Raw genomic sequence first — 25,735 nt, 5'->3', positions numbered from 1 at the left:
TCGCGGCATCTGCTCTAATCGAAGATTAATTAAATATTTTATTTTAATAATTTGATTGTTTATTACTATCTTATTCATATAGTATAAACGAGTTCATTTCTTTAGATTTGTGATATTTTTTAATATGAGATTGGGGAAAAAAGAAATAGTTAATGCAGCAGAAGCAATCGATCTCGTGCAATCGATTACAGGCGCTTGTTGAGTGAGTCGGACCGACTGACAGACCAGTTATAGAGATGTACGTCTTTATCTAACAAATAAAAATAGAATCGTGACCTGACTGAGGACCCGCGGAAAACTGGCTATATATGTGTGTACAGCGGCGTGAGCACACACATTATGCGCATGCGTGGAGAGTTTTTGTTAGAAAGTGTCCAAAGAGCTTCAAAAAATCTGATGGTGGAAAAGATACAATAAGAAATCGTGTCGACTCACCCCGGAGGAACTGGTGCTATTAGTAACTTGCAATTACATGGATTGGGCTTATCTGCTGATCTATAAAATGTAAAAGTGACACCTGGTATCTTATTGAGAGTCAGATGACTCCGTCTAACAGGAAATGGAAGCGCGTTTTCGATTTATTATTTTTTTGAGAAAACTTTACACTGTAGATCATGTAGAAGATACGTGTAGACCGCCGGGAAATATCTCCAGCATTTGTGAGTAGTTTTCGATGAGAAAATTCTCAGTATTATTTGTAAATTTTGCACTGGTGTCCTTATCTTAATGTTTACTGCCGAAACATCTCGGCCGTTTTATCCTCCGGGCTTCTTTAGATTAAAGATAGCGAAAACGACTACGACGTAAATTGTTTTTCTTTTTTTTTCTTTTTTTTACTTGGGATCACCACTTATTAAGGTCTAGAAGCCATTCTAGGATAAAAGTTGAATTGTGTTAAATAGACGGTAAGACATCACAGTGATGGTCAGTTGTGGAAGAACTTGGGTTTAATTAGATTACGTTTTGGGTTTAATTAGGTAATTTTATAAAATAGCTTAACAAGATCTTTTTCATAGTAGAATTGAAAACGGTCATGTTATAGCCAGCTGAGAAGCAGCCATACGGTATTATGTTCCACAAACGGATATGTTACAGCCCCTTTCGTGTTTCATTGTTGGTTCTTTACATGGTTCACACGACACGCAATCCCTCCTACGTTGTCTTCTTTAATCAAGGAAAGCTGCAAGTCGTCAAACAATGATATGATCAGTGTTGTTCGCACGGTATAAAGAAGATACCAAAATGAAAAATTATCAATGCAGCTATATATGGTTCTAAATGAGAAATTTTCTATATTATTCATACATTTTTGCACTGGTTTCCTCATCTTAGTAATGTCGTTACAATGTTTTGGCCGCTCTACTCTCCAGCCTTCTTCAGAAACGTGTTTCGTTGTTTGTTCTGTTAGGCGATTCACATGACACGTCTTCTCATTCTTCAGTGTGTTCTTTTATCAAGATCCGTGATGGTCGTAAGTCACAAAGAACATACCAAAAAGAGCAATTATCAATACAGTTATAAATAGTTTTGGATGAGAAATCTTTTATTCTACTTTTAAATTTGAAATATTTTCGTTAGTCTGTCATATTTATTTCACAAATGAATCAAGGCCTAAAGGCCATTCGAGGATAAGGGTTAAAGAGTGCACAGTGTTCAAAAGGACAATATCATAGTAATTGTTAGAAGAGGTAAATTTGGTAAATTGGATTACTTAAGGGGAACAGCTCATCAAGAAGTTGTTTACATTGGACTTGAAAACGACCATATTGCAGTCAGATGGAAAGTAGGTAAACGGAAGAGAGTTCCACAAGTGTGCAGTTATAAGAAAGAAGCTTTTTTCATGGAATCTACGTTTAGGTTTAGGCACAGATAAAGAGTAGGGGGAATTATTGATAGTGTTTTCAGTCAGACGAGTGTTTCTCGTGAATGTTTAGTGAGGGGGGGGCATAGATTGGCGCTCAGACGAGCACTTTCCATGAAACTAGCGACAAAACAGAGACAGGCTCAAAACGGTTCTTTTTGGAGAAGAGGTTGCAGGAAGAGAAAAGGGCTCCCCCACTAGGCTACGAAGTCTATTCCGAACTTTGTCAAGACAGGACAAGTTCTTCCTAGTAGCTCCTTCCCAGATGTGACAGCAATACACCATTCTTGTACGTACCTGGCTCTTATATAGGTGGAGAATTGCATTAGCAGGTAGATTGGGTTTATAGAAGCATCCAACCATTTTTCCAGTACTGTTGTCGGTCTGTCACGCTGATGTTCAGAATAACATTTTTTGATCATGCATCCTTATTAAACAATCTGCCATACGTTTCTGTGACATTTTTTTTCTAAGTTTAAAATAGAATTTTATTGCGCATCATTCTTCTAAAGTTTCCTCACCTCCAGATCGCATTTTTGAAATCCACCAGCTGTGACAACCAGGCTTTAGTAGGGGGTATTCCAATTCTTGCTGTAGCTGTTCATTTGAATCTGAAATCATAAAAATGAGTCAGTCATCTCATAAGATGTATAGCAATAACATACTTAATTTTCAAAAGACTACGACAATTTTAAATGCTTGTACAAAAAACGTCTGGACACTTATTGAAGGCACCTCGTATATAAATAAAATGATGTCTTTTATCGTTATTTATTTAATTAAAATTGTAACAATTCAAATATTTTAAAACAGTAAATATTCTCTCATTTTACGTTAACTCACTGAAGGGTTTTGAACTTAAATAGATTCTTTGTGTTTGGTGATATCTTTCTGTAATTTTAACATAATCTAAAATATTGGGATTCTTTTTTTTTTCATACAAAATTCAAACAATCTTTATCTATGAAATAATGTATTTTAAACGTTGCCCATTTTCAACTTCCCATATGTGTGCGCGTTCCAAAACGTTATTCATGACAGATCGCAAAATCTCTGCGATTTAATTCCCTTATTTCACTTCTGGTGCTTTCCTTCAATTCTTGCGTAGTTTGGGGTTTGTTAACGTAGACTCTTTCTTTAAGATATTCCCACAAGAAAAAGTAGGGCTAGTCAAATCTGCTTTGGAAAGAGCACAAATATTCGAAGCCGAATATGGTCAAGATTTTATTTTTGTTAAAATTACAGAAAGATATCTTCAAAAATTAAAAAATCTATTTAAGTTCAAACACCTTCAGAACGTGTTGGACACCCCATATATAAATTAAAAATACACTATTAAACCCTTACTCATAAAAACACTTTTCTGCGATATGTTAATTAGCATATAAAATTATATAGAAATAAAGATGCATTAAAACAGCTTACTAATTTGCATACGTGCTTTAACGGCTGCTACATCTAGCATTTTCGCTATCTAGCTATCTTTCGGCTACTGCTTGGTTTCTCACACGTGCCCGTACGCGCTCTGTTCATGCGTAGGTTTGTATATCCAGTTAAAACTCTAAAACTACCAAATAAACATACACAAGCTTGGTATGTTTTATTGGTGTCGCCCAGAATGAATAATACCTAAAATTTAGCAAAAAATATTCATTCCTCGATCTTAAACTGGCACAGATTTCTTCAGGAGAGGAGAGTTGAGTTTTCTAACCAGATCATTCGTCAGATAACTAACGGGAACTGATTTTTTTTCATCAAGGATTTAATTCCCTTATGCTGACTCATTCCTCGATGAATCTATAAAAAACAAGAGTTGGCTGTGTGTATATCCAGAGAGAAGAATGGGTTGGGCTGAGTAGAATGACAGGGTGAGGAGAGGTCGGTGGAAAGAAAAAGATAGACTACACGTACGAGTTTGAATAAAAATATGCTACTTTTGCCCGGGGAAAATTCAAGTCCGATGCCTCCGTTCAGTCTCGAAAGACAAAGGATACTCCTTCTAGAGGCAGCTGCGCGTGTAAGTGTGCGGCAAGGGTTGCGCAGTCCCAAACCACACCTCTCCTGAATCGGCGCTGTTTGAGTCAAGGTCCAAGACGACTGGAAACAATGCCGAGATAAGCGGAGAGCACATACAGCACCCGGAAGTTCCAAATGGTCATCCATTTAGTACTGACCAGATTCAACGTTGCTTAACTTCGGTTATCCAGCGGGAACCGGTGTGTCAACGTGATTATGCCGTACATCCAGGTAGACTTGCTAGTTAATATACTGTTTTTAAAATGGTTTATTAATTAATATTCATTCAAAAGCATCAAGGTGTTAAAGAATTGTTAAAAAAATCTAACTCTGTGTGTGTTTGTGCGTGCATGTGCGTGCATGTGCGTACGCGGCATACTTGCATTTATTTTCTGTAAGTGATCATTTCACGTATCTGCTTGCAGCATCTGCCTTGACTTTCGTGCTGACGTGGGTGGCCGTAAGGGCGACAAAAGAAGATACTCTGTAAGTATTTAACTTCGTGCGGTTCCTTGTTTTTTTTTATATATCCTTTTATGTTCTCATCCATAATTACTATCACGTCTATTTGCTAAAAAGATATAAAAATAAAAAAGTCGATCGCCTCCATCATGTAATTTTCACTCAATCAACGAACAATGAATAAAAAAACGAAACAAGAAATATATACTTAAGATATGTCCATTTAATCTACGTAGTTAAAGATGAAAATGCTATTTCAAACTTAAGAGTGACATACAAATAGACAACGCTTGTAACAGAGTTGAATCAATGTGTCTAAAGATATTATTTCAAACTTAGGCGTGACAGACAAATAGAAAGTGCTTGTAATAGAGTTGAGTCGACGTATCTAAAGATGTTCTTTCAGACTTAAACGTTACAGACATATAGAAAGTGCTTATAACAGAGTTGAGCTAAAGATGCTATTTCAAACTTAAACGTGACAGACAAATAGAAAATGCGTGTTGACGAATCTAAGATGTTCTTTAAAACTTTAAGCACGACGGACAAATAGAAACTGTTAGTTATGGAGTTGAGTGAACGAACGGAAATATGCTATTTCAAACTTAAGCATGACAGACCATATGACCGACAAACAGAATGACAGACAAAGTTTCATTTGAAGATTTAACTTATTGATTAGGGAGCCCAAAAATTCTATTCCAAAATAAAGTGTTACAGGGCAACGAACTATTAGAGCCCCTTTATAGTTTCGTTATCAAATTAATAAACGCTATTTAAAAATTTACCGTGACGGACCTGAACATCAATTTAAACATGAGAGACAGACATTTGGCATAAGTTATTTGTAAACTTCAACGTGACAAACAAATGTACTTAAGCGTAACGATGAACAGACGAAAAGACTTAAGAGTTGATTGGCTATTAAATGCTACTTAAAACTTAAGAATAACAGACAGACGAATCAAACGAGTGATGAACGGATAAAGCGACTTTTAGAGTTGAGTGGTGGCTAATTTATTCTTTAAAACTTAAGTGTACGAGAAAGACAAGTTAGTCAGAAGAAGAATGGACAGATAGCTTATAAATTTGAGAGGAGACTAAAGTAATATTTCAAACTGAACTGTAAGAGCAAGACGGATTAGTCAGAGGATGAACGAGCATATAGCTTATATGAGTAGTGACTAAAGTACTATTTCAAATTTAAATATAAAAAAATAGATTAATGAGCGATGAACTAACAGATAGCTTATAAATATGAGTGGTGACTAAAGTACTATTTTAAATTTAATTTAACGGAAAGGGAGATAATTCGGGCGATGAACGGACAAATAGCTTATCAGTTTCAGAGGAGACTTTATTCCTATTTCAGAGTTAAGTATAAGATACAGACGGATCGAATGGGCGATGAATGGGCACATTGGCTTATAGATTATAGTGGTCACTAAAACCGATTTCAAATTGAAGTTGAAGGGACAGACCAATCGAGCAAAAAATGGCAGACTAACTTAAAGAAGTGAGATAATGTTTAATATTTTATTGCCAACTTATGCGTGGCAGATCGTCTAAAAGTCCAGCGTGATATATTGCTGAACCGATCCAAAGATGAACCAACTGATAGGCAGAAAGATTTTCGTTATAATGAAAAGTATCCACTTCATCATGGCTGGCATGTCTAAATCGGAAATTGAGAACCGTTGTATAATCAAAAAACAATCCTCCATTATTTACAGCCACTAAACTTTTTGTATAATTTTTAGTTTCACTCATATATTATTTTTAGTTTTAGTTTCATTATATCAAAAAAAGTTTATTTTTAATATATTAATAAGTTAAATTTGCATTTATGATAACAATTAAACCATTTGGAAATATTTTGAAAACAAAAAATATAACCGTTTATTATTAAAAAAAAAAGCCTTTGTTAATTGTTAAAAAACATCATTTTTTTTCAATTATCAGAAGAATTTTATTTGATCATTTGTTAATAAATAAAATAACTACTGAAAACTAATCATAATTTTTTTTAATAAAGTCGATCTCATACATATTGCTAACCTATAACGGTGATAGTGTACGCTGGGAGACCAGAGTTCAAATATCGTTTGATCTATACCAAAGACTTAAAAAATGATTCTCAATATCTCTTTTGCGTTATAAGGGAAATCTCGGTGTAGCTGTTAATGAGAAAGAGGGTCCTTCTGGTTTCTTTGAGCTATAGTCGTCCGATTTTTTAACTATAACGAAGATTGTCTTTAAGTAAACACTGGTTCTAAATTTCTAATTCCAGAAAGGGCGATATAATGAATGGGTGTTCTTTCTGTTTTATCAGATTGTCTTATATGGATGCGTGGACACAAAATGCTATTTCGAAGCTTGGGGGATTGATTAAAATACTATTTTGCATGTAACATGATAGACCAATGAAAATAGTTACTTATATTACTAGTGGGAGTAGACCGGCTTTGCCCGGTTGTAAAATACGCCTAAATATGATATTTTACTTTGTTCAGATCTTGTAAATATTAATGTAGAATCGTGATTGGCCTTCGGGACAAGATCAAAGTGTAGTAGTTGGCCATGTGCCTAAGTTTTTTGTTCATCGTTGATTTTGACTGTATTTTTTTAACATGAATAAAAGATTTAATATCTCAAAGTGTAGTATCTGTTCTTCAGTTGCTGCACTTCTATTTCTTGTTCTCTTTCGGTGGAGGAGAAATCCTTCACGACTGAGACAATTTTTATTTTTGTACCTTTTCTCCACGTTAAAAAACGACCCTGGTGTCTAACTCTGTCCCGTGGGGAGGCATAGTAAATAGGTACGATCAAAACCGAAAGCAAAGCTGTAGCATTCAAAACTGCTTACCAAAGCAAATTACCACTGAACCAACGTGACACGCATATGAACTGATTAAAAATATACCAAGATGGATGTAAAAAATGTATAACGATTTTTTCAATTCTGACCCTTTTTTGATTCCTTAAAAACTATGTTAACTAGTTAAAGATCCATAAAAGAATGGTCCATAAAAAATCCAATCATTTGAGACTCCTAGCTCCACATTATGACTTTTAATTTCGGAAGAAGTGATAGAGTTCGAAATTATGGAGACAGACAGACAGACATAGTAAGGTTTTATAAATTAGATTAGCGTGGGTCGTTTTTGCCCGTGCGTAAAATACGCTTAAATATGATATTTTAATTTGTCCAGATTTCGTATATATTATTATAGAGTCGTGATCTCAAACATGAAAAAAAAAGTATTTGGGTGTAATCAGTAAGAATCGAAACTAGAACTGTAGCATTCAGCTAGTGACTTTACTACTCAACCAACGTGACACGCGTATGAGCTGATTAAAAATAAAAAATTAAAAATAAACTAAGATGAATGTACAAAATGTATGACGATTTTTTTTCATTTTTGACCCATCCATAAAAGAACGGTCCGTAAAAAGTCTAATCGTTTGAGCCCCTAGCGCAACTCTGTGACTTTTAGTTTCGGAGGAGATAGAGTTTGAAAATTTGGAGACAGACAATATGTATTAGATTTCGGTACTACGGTTCTCATCTTGGATTCTTTTTTCACAAGTTTTCTGAGTTTTTGATGTGAGGATCGATTATTCGTATTATTTGGATTCTTGGGACTACTTTTCTCATCTTCAGTGTTATTTACACAACGTTTTGGTCGATGTAACCTCCGATCTTCTTGAGGCATATTATGCCGAGCTCGGGAATCTTTCTGCCGAACTAGGAGATCTGCATAGAATATCGAACGGAACCTTTGATTTAATCTATGAGGGTACCATATTCTCGTTCCATCGGTCATGGCTGGATAGAATTCCTAAGTAATTTAAGATTGTATTTTGTCGCCCGCATTAAGGATTGAACCTCCAACCTCCAAACGGTGTAACTTAGAACTGAATTTTACCAAATATCTTATCCACTACGTCACGAATACGAAATTAATCCTTATCTCCAAACTTCATAAACATAAGAAAAATGGTATTTCAAACTGAAGCAGCAGAAGAGAAAAATAGAGTATAGAGATGTTAGATACATCTTAAATAAGAATTTCTGATTTGATCTGAACATATATATTTTAAAGAGAACCATGAGGGACCGACGACGAAGCCTTTTATGAAGCTGAGTGGACACATCGAATAAAATATGAATAGGCAAAAAAAACATAGTCTTCAATACATGTTCGATAATCTCGTTGAAAAGGGTAGATTTTCCTCTTTTTTATTTCATTCTGCTTCTATGATTTCTCATCTGCACAGGAAAATGTGGAATAAAATATGAGAAGACCAATCAGTACAAAGCGATCGTTTAGCACGGCGTACATTTTCTATGGTTGGACTTAAAACCAGAAATCGCAGTCAAAAAATATTTACAAAAAAAAAACGAAACGGTAAAAGCAAAACAATGTCTCTTTCAAACAATATAGACATGCTATAGAAATTGATTTTGCAATGGTTGGTTTTTCTGGGATTATGTTGTATTTTTTACTTTGTGTACTTTGGGGGGGTTTTGTGTGCGTTTTTGGTTTTTTTGTTTCTTATTTTTGTTTTTGTTTGTTTTTTTGTTTGTTTTTTTTGTTTGTTTTTTGTTTTTGTTTTTTTTTTTTGTTGTTTTTTTTTTTTGCTTTTCTTTTCCTTTTTTTCCAAATATAACGTTCCAAGAAACCGATCTGTAAATATAACATTTCGTCACATAAAACCGACTATATCATTTTTGCTATTTATTCTATGATTTCAAGATGGGCGTTTTTCTTGACATTTATTCACAATATCTTTCCTGCTGAACCTCCTAAACAGAGAGTTACTCGTCTATTAAACGGTGTATCAACAATTTTGAGATTATATTATGCCACAGAAACATACCCATTTGAAACTATTCATTATAAACAATTATATAAAAAAAACTTACGATTTTAAACATTGTGGACATTTTAAACCTTGAAATCTTCGCGCGTGAGAAATTACGAATTTTGCTCGAAGATAAGTTACAATTGAGATCGAGAACTTTTAAAACAAAGGAATAACAACCATGTATAGTTGTTTCTTTTTAAATAACACCGTTTCGACTAGTGGTTGGTATAGAAATAAACTATTTTTCATGAAGAAAGAAAACACCGGCAGACCTTGGCTAAGAGTTTTCTTCAAGGTTTTATTTGGAAATAATTGATACAGGAGAGACAGAGATTAATGTTCTCTTAGTTAATTATTAACTTTTTAACTTAATTTTTTAACTTAATTTCTTAAGGAAACTAAATTGAATGACGCGTACGGACAGAGACATCGGGGTAACATAAGATTATCAAGTTTTCTACATCATTTGCGGTGTCTTATTCGCACAGTATCCACAAAGAGACTGATTTTAATACTCTTATTTTTTCTTGCTCGAAGAACGGATGTCATCTGTCATTTCCTGTTTTGTCTACCGCTTGAACTGCTGTCCCCTGCTTCAACTTTGCATCACCTAATTCTGATTTGCATATTTTTTTAAATTAAGGTTAGAATGTCATTCACTAAGTGTGACCCTTGTTAAAAAATACACTAGCTAACTTAATCGCCATTGGTCCCTAATACGTAACATAATTATGCAACGATTTTGCTTGCGCATGTAATAAAGAATGATATACAACGGCGAAGGGTAAATATATAAAATGAGGGTCTGTGAATACGTGCGTTCGCACGAATTAATACTAAATAATTTTTTCACGTAACAGGCGCATACTCTTTATCCAAGGAATCTGTTAATCTTGTATACGACTTTCTTCTGGGAACATTTATTCTAATGCAGTACAAACAGATATAAACAGTAACATGGAAATCGGGAAAAGAGCCTGCAGTGCTAAGCTGAATCTGTGAGGTTACAAAGGGAGACAACCACACTGACTAATCCATATGTATATTCTTAATCCCAATAATATTGCCGGGACGATTGTGAATGCATACCTTATCGAAGTTAAAATTAAATTTGCGCATACTGTGTATAATATGGTTTACGACCACCTGAAACATAACATATCCATGTGCTTGGCAGCACTCGATAGGGGAAAGCATTGTTTGTTAGTTAATTAATAAGATTCTTTGTTATCCCTTCTCATGTATACTTGTGGCGTAAAGTAACGCCATGTTAGATTGCTCTAACAAACTTTTGGACGACGAGATAATGTCTACTAGGCATTAAATTCTCCATCTTTATATAGATGTGCGTCTGAATCGAAACCTGGCGAATACAACGATGCATGATAATTTAACGTAAATTAATATTCTCTAGCGAGATAAACTTCTTAAGAATCAATCAAACCACTATCTATCTATTTATCTATCACTTCGGTTGGTTGATTGATTGATTAATTGATTGATTGATTTACTATTTAGATTGATTGATTGATTGATTGATAAGATATATAGGTGGATATATTTATTGATAAACTATCGGAAAATAGGTTGATTGATAATATGTATAGATAGATAGATGTATCGATTAATAAGGTTTATACATAGATCGGTCTATTGATTGATAGATTTATTGATAAACTATATAAGTATATGTGTTGATTGTAAATATAGATAGATAGATAGATAGATAGATAGATAGATAGATTCATAAGGTATATAAATAGATCGAAATATTGATAGATAGATACATTGATTTATTGATAAACTATCTAGATAGATTAGGTTGATTGAAAATATGTAGAGAGGGATAGATTTTATGGATTGATAACGTATATGCATAGATCGATATATTGATAGATTGATTTATTGATCAGATATATAGGTAGATGGATAGATTGATATTATAAATGGAAAGAAAGATAGATTGATTTATAAGACAGGTAGATCAATCGATAGATAGATTAATAGATAGATGGATAGATAGATCATACATACATACATACATACATACATACATGCAAAACATATCAGTATAGATTATCATTCAATCCGAATGAAATTTCTAGAGACATAAGTGCATAAAATAAAATAAATATAGATGTTAGATATCTACTGTTTTTAGGGCAAGTGAATTTTAGAACCGTGTCAGTACAAAGCTTTAAAAATTTCACTTTGACATAATAGATAATGACACCAAATTTTCGTTTCAAATCCTTACCATTTATTTATTTCTTATTGTTGTTATTATTATTCAGAAGCAAATGATATACTGCGTAAGCTAAGGTGACAAATTGGCGATCATAAATGTCATCCATGCGAACAGGTGGACGATTCAATGCAGGCAAAATATTTCGTACCCGAGTGGAAAGCAGACGTGTAAATGTCATCTAATATTTTTTTCAGTTTAAGATTTGCCGCGTTCTTAATAAATTAAATAAAAAAGATCAGAATTATAAGTCAAATCAGAATTATAAATAAGATAAAAAATATATCGAACTGTATTCAAGGAGAAATAAATATCTTATATGTAAAGTAAAAAAAAATTATATGTCCCATATTTCTTTGACCAAAATAGCTTTGCTAACAAAAGGTACACAAAATATTCGCTTCTTGCTAATCTCGAACATCGTTGGACACCATTTGCTTTTACATAAATTATGCATTAAAAACAAACTTACTACTATATACGAAGGAGTAAATATGAAGTAAAAATTTCCCACAAAATGGAAAATTACTTTCTGTAAATATGAATAAGCGAGGGATCATGCGAGCAGACATAAGGACACAAACATACCATTAAAACTTAAAGAATCTAAAGCAAGCAGATTAATCTTTATAATAGAGTGGCGCCCTTCCATACATTTCGGTGTAGCAGCTAATCAAAAGGGAGCTTTCGGTGTGCCCTCGACTATAGTCGACAACTTAGCATAGCTCATTTAAAAATCTCGATCGAATTTCGTTATTGTAAAATTAATAAGATCTTTTATATTAACAAAAGGATAAATTATTTTTCAATCCATATATCATATTATGTTCAGAATTACTGTAATTTGTCCAAAACGTGCTTTTTTTTCATGAAAGAAACTATAATGATTTCAGAATAAAGCAAAAAAGTTGTGAAAAAATATGATATACAATAAATGAACGTTACCAAAGGCAAGATAAGTTACTATTTTACCTACCTGAATAAGTTTTGTTTTTCACTTATTTTAAGGTGTTTTTACTTTAAAATAAATGTAGTGCAATTTTTGTTGAGTTAGAAGGAAACACAAAATGATGGTCTCATCCGATCCATAGTTGAGCATCGATAATCGCTCTTAAATCGAAAATAAAACAAAAATACTGGTCGACCATAACGTTTCCGTGGGGATTAAAACTCGAAATTAAACAAAATACTTTTAGAAACACAATCAGTAAAGGTCACTAATCGTGAGAACATGTAATGTTGTACCGGTATTTTGATTTATTTTCGATTTTTTAGCGATTATCGAAGCGTGACAATGGTTTGAATATGACAGCTATTTTTTTCTTTTTGTTCTAACTCAAAAGGCTTTGCACTGCTTTTAGTTTTAATTAAAGCATTAAAAAATATCTCGGTCGGTAGAAAAGTAACTTATCTTGCCTTTGGTAACATTTACTTGTTGTACATATATTTTTATCACTTTTTTGTAGTTGTTTTGTTTTCTTGAGTATACTTGAAAATCATCGAAACTATGGTAAGTAACTACATCTCTTGGCTGTAATATTTCATGTGTCACGTAGAGAAGATCTTGTTTTCCAACGCAGATGTTTTGGTCATTGTGTGTTTCATCCAATGTATATGTTAATAATCCCAGACAAATACACAATGAAGGACCATCTTCCATTGTTTTATTTATATTCTACAGTGGACCACATAAATTCCTGTCTTTAGTTCATTCTATCATTTATTTATTTAAGAAGATGTACCCGGCGTTACCCGGTATTAAACGTAACGTTAAATTCCTTTTAAAAATAAATAAGGAAAAGAACTCAGACATGTGCATACGAGTATTATGTTTTTTTTTCTAAACAGTTCACTTATTGTAAGTAAAAAAAAATACCTCAGGTGAGATCGAAATCAAAACATAAAGACTGAGTCAAGTACGATAACCATTAAACCAGCTTACCAAAATCTTTAAAAGGTGTTTTCAAACCTCATGAAACAGTTGACAAACATAAAAATCCGATGAGCCTCAAGTACTATTTTTTTTTGTAATTTTGACCCCTTATAAACCCTTTCTTCTGGATGTATACCGATCAAAACGTTTTTCACGTGTCTGAATACCCTAAATACCAAATTTCTAGTCTGTAGATCAAAACGTTGTTGAGTATATAGGTTGAGAAGTGTCCTCATACACACACAAACATTCTCACTTATATAGATATATAGATTAAATTGACCTTATCTATATTTATTTCTCTTATATCTTTTATATATCTATTTCGCTTAGTCTGTTTATTTATCTGTCTGTTCGGTCAACTTTTTCTCGGAAAATGAATCGAAAACAAAATGTTTAGCTCATTTGAACCATTGACAATCTATCGATAATCGCTCAAAAATCGAAAATAAACCAAAACATTGTTACAACATTAAGCTTCTTTTTTCTTGGAAACTACGGTGCCGATCTGGCTGAAATTTTGAATGGTGATTCGTTATGATTATGTGCAGCGAATTAAGCAATGTGGTATCCGTTCAATGTATTGTCAGCGATTGGTTGATACAATGCCAATGTTTGGCATAAAGCACTCATTCTAAATCAACGGGATTTAACTCTTGCCCCTTTTAACGAGCTAAAAAGTATTCTATGTTATATTTATCTTATGTCTGTCTGTCTGTCCGTCTGTCTGTTCGACTTTTTCTCGAAACTACTCATCCGATTTGGCTGGAATTTTGTATGAACCTTTGTTATTATAAGATGCATCGAACTAAGTATTATGGTATTTGTTATATGTATAGTTAGGGATAAATAGGAATTAATGGGGATTGGTGACCTTGCGCGTTTTAACCATCGTCTAGTTTTAATATAAAATACCGCGAATATCTACTTCCTTTAACCAGTAAAATTTATATTACTGAATGATTTAATTATTTGGAATATTATTAATTAAGCACCATGTTATCGAATTATAGGATTATTCTTTTTTTAAAAAAAAAAATCAGCTTTTATTTTTGTTTTTTTGTTTTTGTTTTTGTTTTTTCATTTAAAATGTGGGTTTATCCGGCACAATATTTTAACGCATATTTTCTCAACAAGGGGTAAATTTACCCCTAAGGGTAAAAATTATATAGTCGGGGGTAAATAATCGAAATACCTGATAAATTAAAACAGTTGTTTTCTTTTCAGACTGTGTTATGTCTAAGAACCGTAATACGAATTAACTTTTTAATTTTCTATTCAGAAAAGTTCTGATTTTCTTTATTTTTTGTGATACGAATGCACAATACTATTTTTATATAAAACCGAAAATCCTAGACAATAAAAAAGATGATAATAATAGTCTGCAATAAATGAAAATTAATATAAATAATACTCATCTCAATAATGAATTCCAATTAAAATAATATGTATATACCAGTCGGTACGGACCCGACCATGGAAGATCAGATAATAAATAAACGTGGATTTATAAGATTAAAAAAATCCAACCTTGATCGCTCTTCGGGGCCGGTGGCGCAGTTGATAGAGACGTTGAATCTCTACGGTTCCAGATAATCATTGTCTGAAGATAGCGGTTTCAATCCTACCCAAAGCCGGCCAGGGGCTTACTTGGCCAAAAACGTGGTGAGACGACAACAACTACGGATTGCAGTGATTGCTGAGAATGCAGTTAGGAGATTCGAAATTCTTATCCGTCGCGGTTACCACCTGACGAAGGCCAGAGGAATAGTTGGCCGAAACGTCGTGAAACAGCAAGTAATAAAGATGAGAATAATAGTCCGCAATAAATAAAAATTAATATAAAAAGTTCTTTTTATCTTCTTGTTTTCCTGTCACTTTATGATGGCTGTGAATTTCTTGTATGGTAGTAAAAGGAGAAATACATAAAACCGAAGGGTTAATAATGGAGGAAAGTTTGTGAATGGTTGTTTTAACGTAAATAGCACTCATATTTTCATTTCATATAAGTGGTTTGCCAAACGAACGAACGAGAGCAAGGCTTTTATCTTTAGTCTTCCACCAAAAAATGACTCTCCATTTTCTTCCACTGACAAATCTCGAAGTGGAAATAAAAGTGCTTAAATGTGATATATTTCCGTTACATTAACATGAGAAATGTACATTAGCGTGAGAAGTCTTATTTCAACAAGGGTGGCGCCGTTTTGTCATTTTAAATTGATGTTCGCGGCTATTAAATCAGATGAGTAAGAATATCATTTAACCCTTGGTGATCCATACAAAAATCACCATCCATCTTCGTCTTCAATTGACACAAATTTCAACTAGAAATCTAAATGACCAAAAGGTTCCCATTTTCGGTAAAATACAACATAGATTAACACACCGGCTTCCATTAGATCACCGACGTTAAACGATGTTGATCAAAATAAGTGACCATTTAGGAAATTATTTAAAAAGTCCTGTAAGCCCTCTCTACTTATCTCGATATTGCTTGCAGTCGGTTTCGATTTCTCCTTGTCACTGGAACCAAGCAGTGCTGACTCGGGAGAAGTGTGTTTGAGATTGCGCAACCCTTGCTTTACAATTATATGTGCAGCCGCCTTTATTTGATGTATCTATTGTCTCTGAAGACTGAGTCGAGAATATGATTTCAAATAACTTTACGTGGAAAGCAAACTACCCGCCAAAACATTGAGATGTAATTAGTTTTAATGTTATAATTAAAAAGAATAAGTAATAAATGCCGATTTAAGTCAAGACAATGTAAAACTTTACTACAGCACCGATCGCAAATTCATAGTTTTAAGTGTTTTTAAAAAATTGATTTCTTTGTAAGTTCTATGTGTTTAGTAGTTTTAAGTGTTTTAAACAAATTAATTTCTTTGTAAGTTTTATGTGTTTAGTAGTTTTAAGTGTTTTAAACAAATTAATTTCTTTGTAAGTTTTATGTGTTTAGTAGTTTTATGTGTTTTAAAAAATTAATTTCTTTATAAGTTTTATGTGTTTAGTAGTTTTAAGTGTTTTAAACAAATTAATTTCTTTGTACGTTTTATGTGTTTAGTAGTTTTAAGTGTTTTAAACAAATTAATTTCTTTGTAAGTTTTATGTGTTTAGTAGTTTTAAGTGTTTTAAACAAATTAATTTCTTTGTAAACTTTAAGTGTTTAGTAGTTTTAAGTGTTCTAAACAAATTAATTTCTTTGTAAGTTTTATGTGTTTAGTAGTTTTAAACAAATTAATTTCTTTGTAAGTTTTATGTGTTTAGTAGTTTTAAGTGTTTTAAACAAATTAATTTCTTTGTAAATTAGTACTGAGCTGCAATATCAGACTATTAGTTTAATACTCCCACTACTTTATTTCTATGAGAATGGTTTTCGTATTAAATAATTCTTATCTTTAAATTAATAAAATAAATAAAACACATTATTCGTGAATATAAGCATAATAAAAAGATTATAAATAAATAATGATAAAAAACATTCATTAGCCGTGAATGTGAAGTTGACTTGGCACAATTGTAGAAAATTTAGCCTGAAACATCATTGAGTTGCTAGAAGTGTCATAGATAGATAGATAGATAGATAGATAGATAGATAGATAGATAGATAGATAGAAAGAAATAGATCTATAGATAGATATACAGAAGTAGATCTATACATAAGTATACAAACAAAAATAGATAGATAGATAGATAGATAGATAGATAGATAGGTATGTAAGTAGGTAGATAGATAGATAGATTGATAGATATGTAGGTAGATAGGTAGATTGATAGCTACTTAGGTAGCTAGCTAGATAGCTAATTATATAGATAGATATATAGATAGACAGATAGAAATAGATCTATAGATAGACAGATAGAAATAGATCTATAGATAGATATACAGAAGTAGATCTATACATAAGTATACAAACAAGAATAGATAGATAGATAGATAGATAGATAGATATGTAAGTAGGTAGATTGATAGCTACTTAGGTAGCTAGCTAAATAGCTAATTAGATAGATAGATAGATAGATAGATAGATAGATAGATAGATAGATAGATAGATAGAAAAGAAACTCATCTCAAAACACTATTAAGTTAATACATACAGAAAGATCACTAACTGAATTTCGAGAAAAAAAAACGGCACAAAGTTTTCAGACAAACAATTTAAATATGGCAACAAACTGAGATTTATATCAGAAACATCTCAGGTGGAAATAGATTTTAACTGCGTCAGACGCTGATAATTAGAAATGCATATGGAACAATGCAATAAAACATGTTGACAGATAACAAAATCTTCGACTTTTTTATACAAGTGATTGCATAAAATTCAGAGAATGGGATTTATGTACCACATTAGGATAATATCCGATGTCAGTGGCTGCTCAAAGAGAATATAATTCTCTTTCACATTCTACGCATACACATATGAGGTGCCTTCAATAAGTTTCCAGACTTTTTTACGGACATTTAAAATTGTCGTAGACTCTTGTAAATTCAGTGTAATGTTGATACACATCTTAGATGGTTGACTAATTTTTTATGATTTCAGGTTGAAATGAACAGCTACAGCAGGAATTGGAATAAACCCTACAAAAACCTGATTATCACAGCTGGTGAATTTCAAAAATGCAATCTGGACGTGAGGACATTTTAGAAGAACGATACGCAATAAAATTCTGTTTTTTTTAACTTGGAAAATGCCGCAGAAACGCTTTTGAGTGGCATAAGAGCTTCAAGGAAGGCAAGGAGTCTGTGAGGAATGGTGAGAGGTGTAGGAGGAGTAAGGAAGTCAAAACACCAGAGTCGATTGGCCAAATAAAGAATTTAATGGATAAGGATCGTCAGGTGTCTATATAGAAAGAATAAGCACAGTTTGATGTGAGGGTGATTATTGTACACACAGTTATTCGCGAAGAACTGAAGATGCGGAAGATTTGCGGTAAGTTTGCCCCAAGGGTACTCGATCTATGTCACGGAGTATTTGACCAAGATGGGCATCAAAGCAGTCCATTACATTCCCTATAGTCCAAACCTTCCTTCATGTGACTTTTGGTCATTCCCTAAGCTAAAGAAAAATCTTAGAGGCTGTTGTTATGAGACAATTGGGGAGATGACAGAGGCTATGACGAAGGTCATTGACATGCGCACACAAGATGACTTTCATGAGGAAGTTGTTGGAACGGTACAACAAGTGCATTGCAGCCGGAGGAGATCACTTCGAAGAGAACTAGTTTTATGTGCGTACTATTTATAAAAATGCCCATGCGAAAAGGTCTGTAAACTTACCGAAGGCACCTTTTATGTGTCTGTGCATTTGTGAATGCGTGTATTTATTGTGTGTGTATTTATTGTGTGTGTATTTATTGTGTGTGTATATATTCAGGCATTATCCTTTCATTTAAGCAAACATTTTTTTTTCTGATTGAGTAAAAATTCATAATATTTTCATTATTCTTCTAATGATTTATTTTGTACGCTTGAATAAAACATAATGTAGGTTTTCGATCCTTAGTCGAATTATATTCAGGTAGCAAACATACATGAATAACAAAGCAGAAGAGAAAAAGAAAAGTTCAAAGAGCAGCCGAGAACGCGCATGCGAAGTCAGTAAGACTCCTAAAATATGGACTCGAAGATTTACACAAAAGACGTTAACAATTCAAATTATGTGACGTCACAAGCTTGAAATTTTTATGCGATAATCATTTTAAAATTCTCAACGTAATAAAATTTATCGACTGCCTTTTAAAATGCTCTTATCTCTAGCTTTACATCACACACACACACACGCACGTATATATATATATATATATATATATATATATATATATATATATATACATCTATCTATCTATATATATAAAAGTGAAAGTGTCTGTCTGTGTATCTGTGTGTCTGTGTGTGTACAATTCCCTATGCAATAACTCTGTCAATTTTAAGTATACAGACTCGAAATTTGATATCGAGAGTACTGAGATTTGGGAAAATCAATGTGACCAGTTTTCGGACAAAAATTTGGCGATTAAGGGGTCAAAATTCAACGATTTGACCTTTGAGAACTCTACCAAACTCCTCCGAAAATTTTCGGTCTAAACACTTGAAATTTTAGATATAGGTTCATTGGGCATGGATCTAACTTAATAACTAAATTTGAGCCCAAAACAGCAAATTTTAAGGGGTCATAATAGGGGTCAAAGTTTTTAAAAAATTGACCACTTTTTTTTTTTTTTTTGCTCAACATACATCTCAAAATACCCGGGAAACGCCGGGCACCCATGCTAGTATATATATATATATATATATATATATATATATATATATATATATATATATATATATATATATATATATATATATACTAGTGGGGGCAGTGTTGACCGGGCATACAATACGCTTAAATATGATATTTTAATTTGTCCAGATTTCGTATATATTATTATAGAGTCGTGATTTTAAAAGTAAAAAAGAAAGTGTTTGGATGCCATCAGCTAGAATCGAAACTGTAACTTTCAAAGCTGGTGACGTTATCACAGTCCTAATGTGACACGCATATGAACTGATTAATAACAAAAAATAAACTAAGATGAACGTACAAAATGTATAACGATTTTTTAAATTTTACCCCATTTTGACCTCTTGAAACTATTTTAACCGGCTAAAGGACGATATAAGAATGTCCATAAAAAGTCGAATCATTTGAGGCCGCCGCTCTGCAACTTTTAGTTTCGGAGGAGATAGAGTTTGAAAACATGAAGACAGACAGACAGACATTAACTGTCATTTGGGCGGTCAGGTTTCGATCCTGGCTTGAGGCAGTTTCCTGCCTAGCCGCACTGATGAGCTGTGAAACAGCGAAACAGTACTGTAGGTGGATGACTATAATGCTCCCCATCATGGGTTGAGCATATTGGGAAGTGATATACAAACTGCCATTAGCGTATTAAGCGACGCTCTTTGTGTTAACAAATCGAGCGGAGGCATTTGTACGATGTCAAAACATTGTTAAATTCATTACCCTCACAGCAGCAGCCGTATAGCGTAATGGTGAGGAACCTTGATTGTCATTTGGGCGGTCGGGTTTCGATCCTGGCTTGAGGCAGTTGCCTGTCTAGCCGCACTGATGAGCTGTGAAACAGCGAAACAGTACTGTATGTGGATGACTATATATATATATATATATATATATATATATATATATATATATATATATATATATATTATGCATAAGCCTGAAGAATCCTAGAGTGGATGAAACGCGGAATATTCAGTGTAACGTAATCGCCATATATATTTTGTAGCTTACTAACTAGCTCTACCTACGTATTGAGCACTGTTGAAGTAAATACTTCAAGTTTACGCATAAATTTATACTTTCGTATATTAATTTATGACTAAAATTATATATGTATATATATATATATATATATATATATACACACAAATTTATGACGTGAAATGTTTGAGTTTCAGATCAAAAGATTTTTATTATTCTATGTAAGACAAAGAATACATTAGAAGCATTTTAACTCCTTATCCTATAGGATTTCGAAAATATTTCTAATGTATTCTTTGTCTTACATAGAATAATAAAAATCTTTTGATCTGAAACTCAAACATTCCACGTCATAAATTTTTAAATTCATTGAATGACTAAAATTTGATTTATTTGCTCTATCTTGTATATCGAGCAATTCTTATTAAGGTGGGATAATACTTATAGAATATTACTGCCAGTAATATCTTGTAAATCTTATAATCACAGGTTTCCATGCCAGCTGATTGTTGGATAATTTTATTCTGAAGTATATATATATATATATATATATATATATATATATATATATATATATATATATAGTAATTTATAAAATATATATGGCGATTATGCTTAATCGCCATATATATTTTATAAATTACTAACTAGCTCTACCTACGGATTGAGCACTTTTGAAGTAAATATTTAAAGTTTACGCATAAATCTATACTTTCGTATATTAATTTTATGTGAGTAAATGAAGTAGTTATATATATATATATATATATATATATATATATATATATATATATATATATATATAAACTCCTTAAGATGATTCGCCGTTGAAACGAAAGCCCTCGTGATAACTATGGAACTTTCATCAATATTTTCGATTTTGATATAAAATATTATACGAAAAATCAAAAATTAAATTATGATCAGCGAATATTTCACACCCTCGTATTTTTATTGTCATCTGTGTAGATGAAATCGCCCATTTTTTTTTTTTTTTTCATCAAATCGATTGATTGCCTGCTGTAATTGGGGACCTATCACGATACATCAAGAAGCTTCATCAATTCAGGCGGAATAAAAATAGGCAGCATTATTTTTGGAACGGCCTTCGTATGACAACACACACACACACACACACATACTCACGCGTATACACGCACAAATACACACACGCATATATATACATATATATACACATATATATATATGTGTTTGTATATATATATATATATGTATATACACACACACATATATATATATATGTATATATATATATATATGGAATAATAATAAGACAAGCTACCACGTGTAGGCATTTAGACGACCTATGTAAATTATGCCTTCATGAAAAATTTGCTATACTGTACTTTAAAGAACCCCAAAATCTATTAAACTGTAGAAGAGAAATAGCAAATAACTGTATTCACAAAATAAAACTTACTCTAGGATAGCGATACAAAATAGCTTTAAAACTAACAAAAACAATAAAAATTAAACAAATAAATAAATTAAATAAACATGAATATACATAAACGATCACACATATATTATGTATGTATATATGTATATATATGTGCATATATGTATGTACACATATGTATATTTATATATATATATATATATATATATATATATATATAAAAGGAGGAAAAAGTCTGCCTTAAACCACTAACCTAGTTCTAAAACAGATCCTTTGTTCGATAAAATGCATGCCTATTGGCTGATAGGAAGGGGCGCGGTGGATACCAGAAAGCTGATTGGCTAACTAAAATCATCAACAGAAGAGGACCATATAAAAACGAGAAACAACCACAGAATTCGCGCATAAGCCTGCCGAATCCTAGAGTGGATGAAACGCCGAATATTCAGTGTAGCTTAATCGCCATATATATTTTATAAATTGCTAACTAGCTCTACCTACGTATTGAGCACTTTTGAAGTAAATACTTAAAGTTTACGCATAAATCTATACTTTCGTATATTAATTTATGTGAGTAAATGAAGTAGTTATATATATATATACATATATATATATATATATATATATATATATATATATATATGCGTGTTGGCGTGTCAACGGATGAAGACTTCATCAATATTTGTAATATCACATTCAAGTCTAACAATAGATATCATTTGCATTCGTGATCGAGTCGATATCCTGAGAGGACATTTGGATAAACGAAGGAAAGAACCCCAATTTTAATGGAGGAAGAAAGAGAGAAAGCCAGATGAGAAAAACAGTCTAAGACTTTACCGGAAAGTTCGCTAACGAGCTCGTATCACTTGTATGCCCTTGACGTAAATACAACCGACTAAACTGACAAACAGCAAAATCCCGCCCCCTCACTGCAGATATTCCTAGATTCGGGAAAGCTTACTATTCTAACAGTTTCTTCCCTGGAATTGCTTAATTTTGGAATATCTTTTCTTTTTCTCGCTTTCCTGACTATACGAGTATGTTTCTTGCTGCTTAAATCTCTAAATAGTGCCATAATAAGCATGATTTCATATAGTAGTAGCAATACACTAGGTGAATGCGATTAAAATTTCAAATAAATGGAAATTAAAAATATATGACGCGAGCAAACTAATTAAGAAATAAAAAAGGAAATATAAATTCAAAGTAAAAGAGAATGAATCCCCTTCTCAGCTCGACTTTCTCTTTTTCACAGAAGAGACGGCGCGAGTCAATATTTGCTCTATCGTTATTTCCATGGCAGGTGCTCAACTGGCCTTCCATCTATACCATCCTTGTAGAACATCCGTATTAAACACTCGTCTGTTTACAACAACTGCTAACAATGTCCGTTATTATCTTTCTGTGCCTAAAACTAAACATAAATTTCATGATCAAAGTTTCGTTCCTAGAACTGCCTGGACGTGGAGCACAATACTGCCGGGCTGCTTCTTAGCTGACTATAATATGGCCGTTTTCAAATCTAGCATGAACACGTTCCTGTTGAACTGTCTCTCTTAAATAAACACACACTACCGAATTTCTATTATTACTGATAATCAACGTTTTGTTTTACAGGCCAACTGACAGTTATTGAACCTTATCCACAGAATAGCCTTTGGACTTGGATAAGAAGTGACCTCCTCTCCATCTAGTAAACAAAAAGGTTGTAGAAGAGTATTGAAGAAACGAGGGGTATAAGGAGGGAATAAAAACGAAGGTAGTAAAGAAGGAAAATGGACGTGAAAAAGACATCTAGAAATAAATATATACATAGAGAAAAAAGTGAAAAGGCGTAGATGGGTTTGAGGCAAAAGAAGTTAGGAATAGAAAGAAACGTAAAAAAGCAATTTAAAAAATCAAGACAGAAGAGAAACATAAAGTAAAATAAAATAAAAAGTAGATGGAGTTGATAAGAAATGGACGTTGTTAGATATTGGTAGGGCAATGCCAAAAGTTGTGCTGGTCGACGATTATGATCCTTATTAATATTTGTAAAAATAGAATGTCAGAAAGAAGTTATTATAGCGAAATGAATATTTTCACATAAAATTATTTATATTAAAATGTTTTAATAGAAAAGAATGTTAGAACACAAACAATAATTAAAAAAAAAGGTTTGATCTCTAGAGTCTAACGTAGCAAAACGTAGAGGTCACTAAAAATGACGTGGACTTTAGGAGAGAGCTTGAAAGACACGTATCAATATTTTTAGTTCAGAGTCGGGAGTCGGAGAGAGCAGAACGAGTCCATAGCCAGAGAGAGAAAGAAACGGATGATGTGATTGCTCCCCATAGAGGGGATGAGCAATGCCGATAGTCTAGGACCAACGTTTCAGCTTTCCGATGAGGTAAACATTCGGAATAAAGCTGCTGTAAATACCACAGAGACTTCGAGTTGTACGAATCTTCATTTGCAGCTTTTCCGGGAATCCGTCAAGTAAAAACAACAGATAGACCAGGTATTTTTCTGCATTGGCCGATGTAAAACTCCAGAGACTGTTATTTATCCCTTTCTTTTGTAAATGTGACATGTCTTTTGTTAAACTTTATCTGTTAACATACCAACACTGTTGTAAGTGTGAAACGCGCCTCAATTCAACGGATAATCGAAAGACTAGATTAGACGATCACAACGCTAGTCGGTCACAGACGAACACACGTATATACACACGTCATATAGATGACTGTGGCACGTATATACAAACAAATATGCACTCTGTATACACGCATTCATTAGAAGAATATTTATACCACTAGACCAAAGGTTCTCAACCGCGATCCATGTGGACCCCCATGGTACATGTAACGTTAATATCGGTTCAGTTTTCCTTCAAGATAAACTGTTGATATATGTTCTTTGGTTTTCTTTACATTACTGAAAAATAAAATAAGCTATAAGGGTTCACCAAAATACATTAAACAGAAAAGAAAGTCATGATTAAAAAAAGGTTGAGAACCATTGCACTAGACAATACTACGAATTTAGATACGTATATATATATATATATATGACGAATTCTCACGAGGATGAAACGCGGAATATACTGTGTAGCTTAATGCCATATATATTTTCATAACTATATATATATATATATATATATATATATATATATATATATATATATATATATATACGTAGTTTTTGTTGCTGATTTTTAAACGATATTAAGGTTAACGTCTCCACCTTGGAGATCCGGTGTTTTCTTAGAAAGTCGTCCATTTTTTATTTGGACGTATTTTTTATTTATTTATTATTTTTAAAAACAGTAATCTACGCACACATACACACACATACATATATATATACAGTAATCTACGTACATATACATATATATAAACAGTAATCTACGCACACACACACACACACACACACACACACACACACACATATATATATATATATATATATATATATATATATATATATATATATATATATATATATATATATATATATATCCTGACAATAGGACAGGACTATGTGAAATAATGGACACAAATAAGAAAGAAAGAAACTAACAGAAATATACAAAAAGTAGGTGTTCATAGAATTTTTTAATAGTAATTGCTTCAAACAAGGCTTGAAGCCACTTGACGTCAGGAACTAGCAA

The 25,735-nt window shown here is 32.6% G+C and overlaps 1 protein-coding gene across 1 annotated transcript in view; it reads left to right on the top strand.

Moving 5' to 3' along the window:
• The window catches only part of LOC145291477 (parathyroid hormone/parathyroid hormone-related peptide receptor-like), a 1,157,133-nt gene that overhangs the window by 1,010,167 nt on the left and 121,231 nt on the right, over positions 1-25,735 (top strand). The window contains exon 11 of the mRNA XM_080137359.1: positions 4,303-4,363. Within this exon, the coding sequence (XP_079993485.1) occupies positions 4,303-4,363 (61 nt within the window). The remainder of the gene's footprint in view (positions 1-4,302; positions 4,364-25,735) is intronic.

The sequence above is a fragment of the Euprymna scolopes genome, chromosome 12 (assembly GCF_053919585.1).
Source record: "Euprymna scolopes isolate OS-2025 chromosome 12, ASM5391958v1, whole genome shotgun sequence".
In the NCBI taxonomy this organism is placed as follows: domain Eukaryota; kingdom Metazoa; phylum Mollusca; class Cephalopoda; order Sepiida; family Sepiolidae; genus Euprymna; species Euprymna scolopes.
This window is presented reverse-complemented; position numbering and strand designations above follow the sequence as displayed.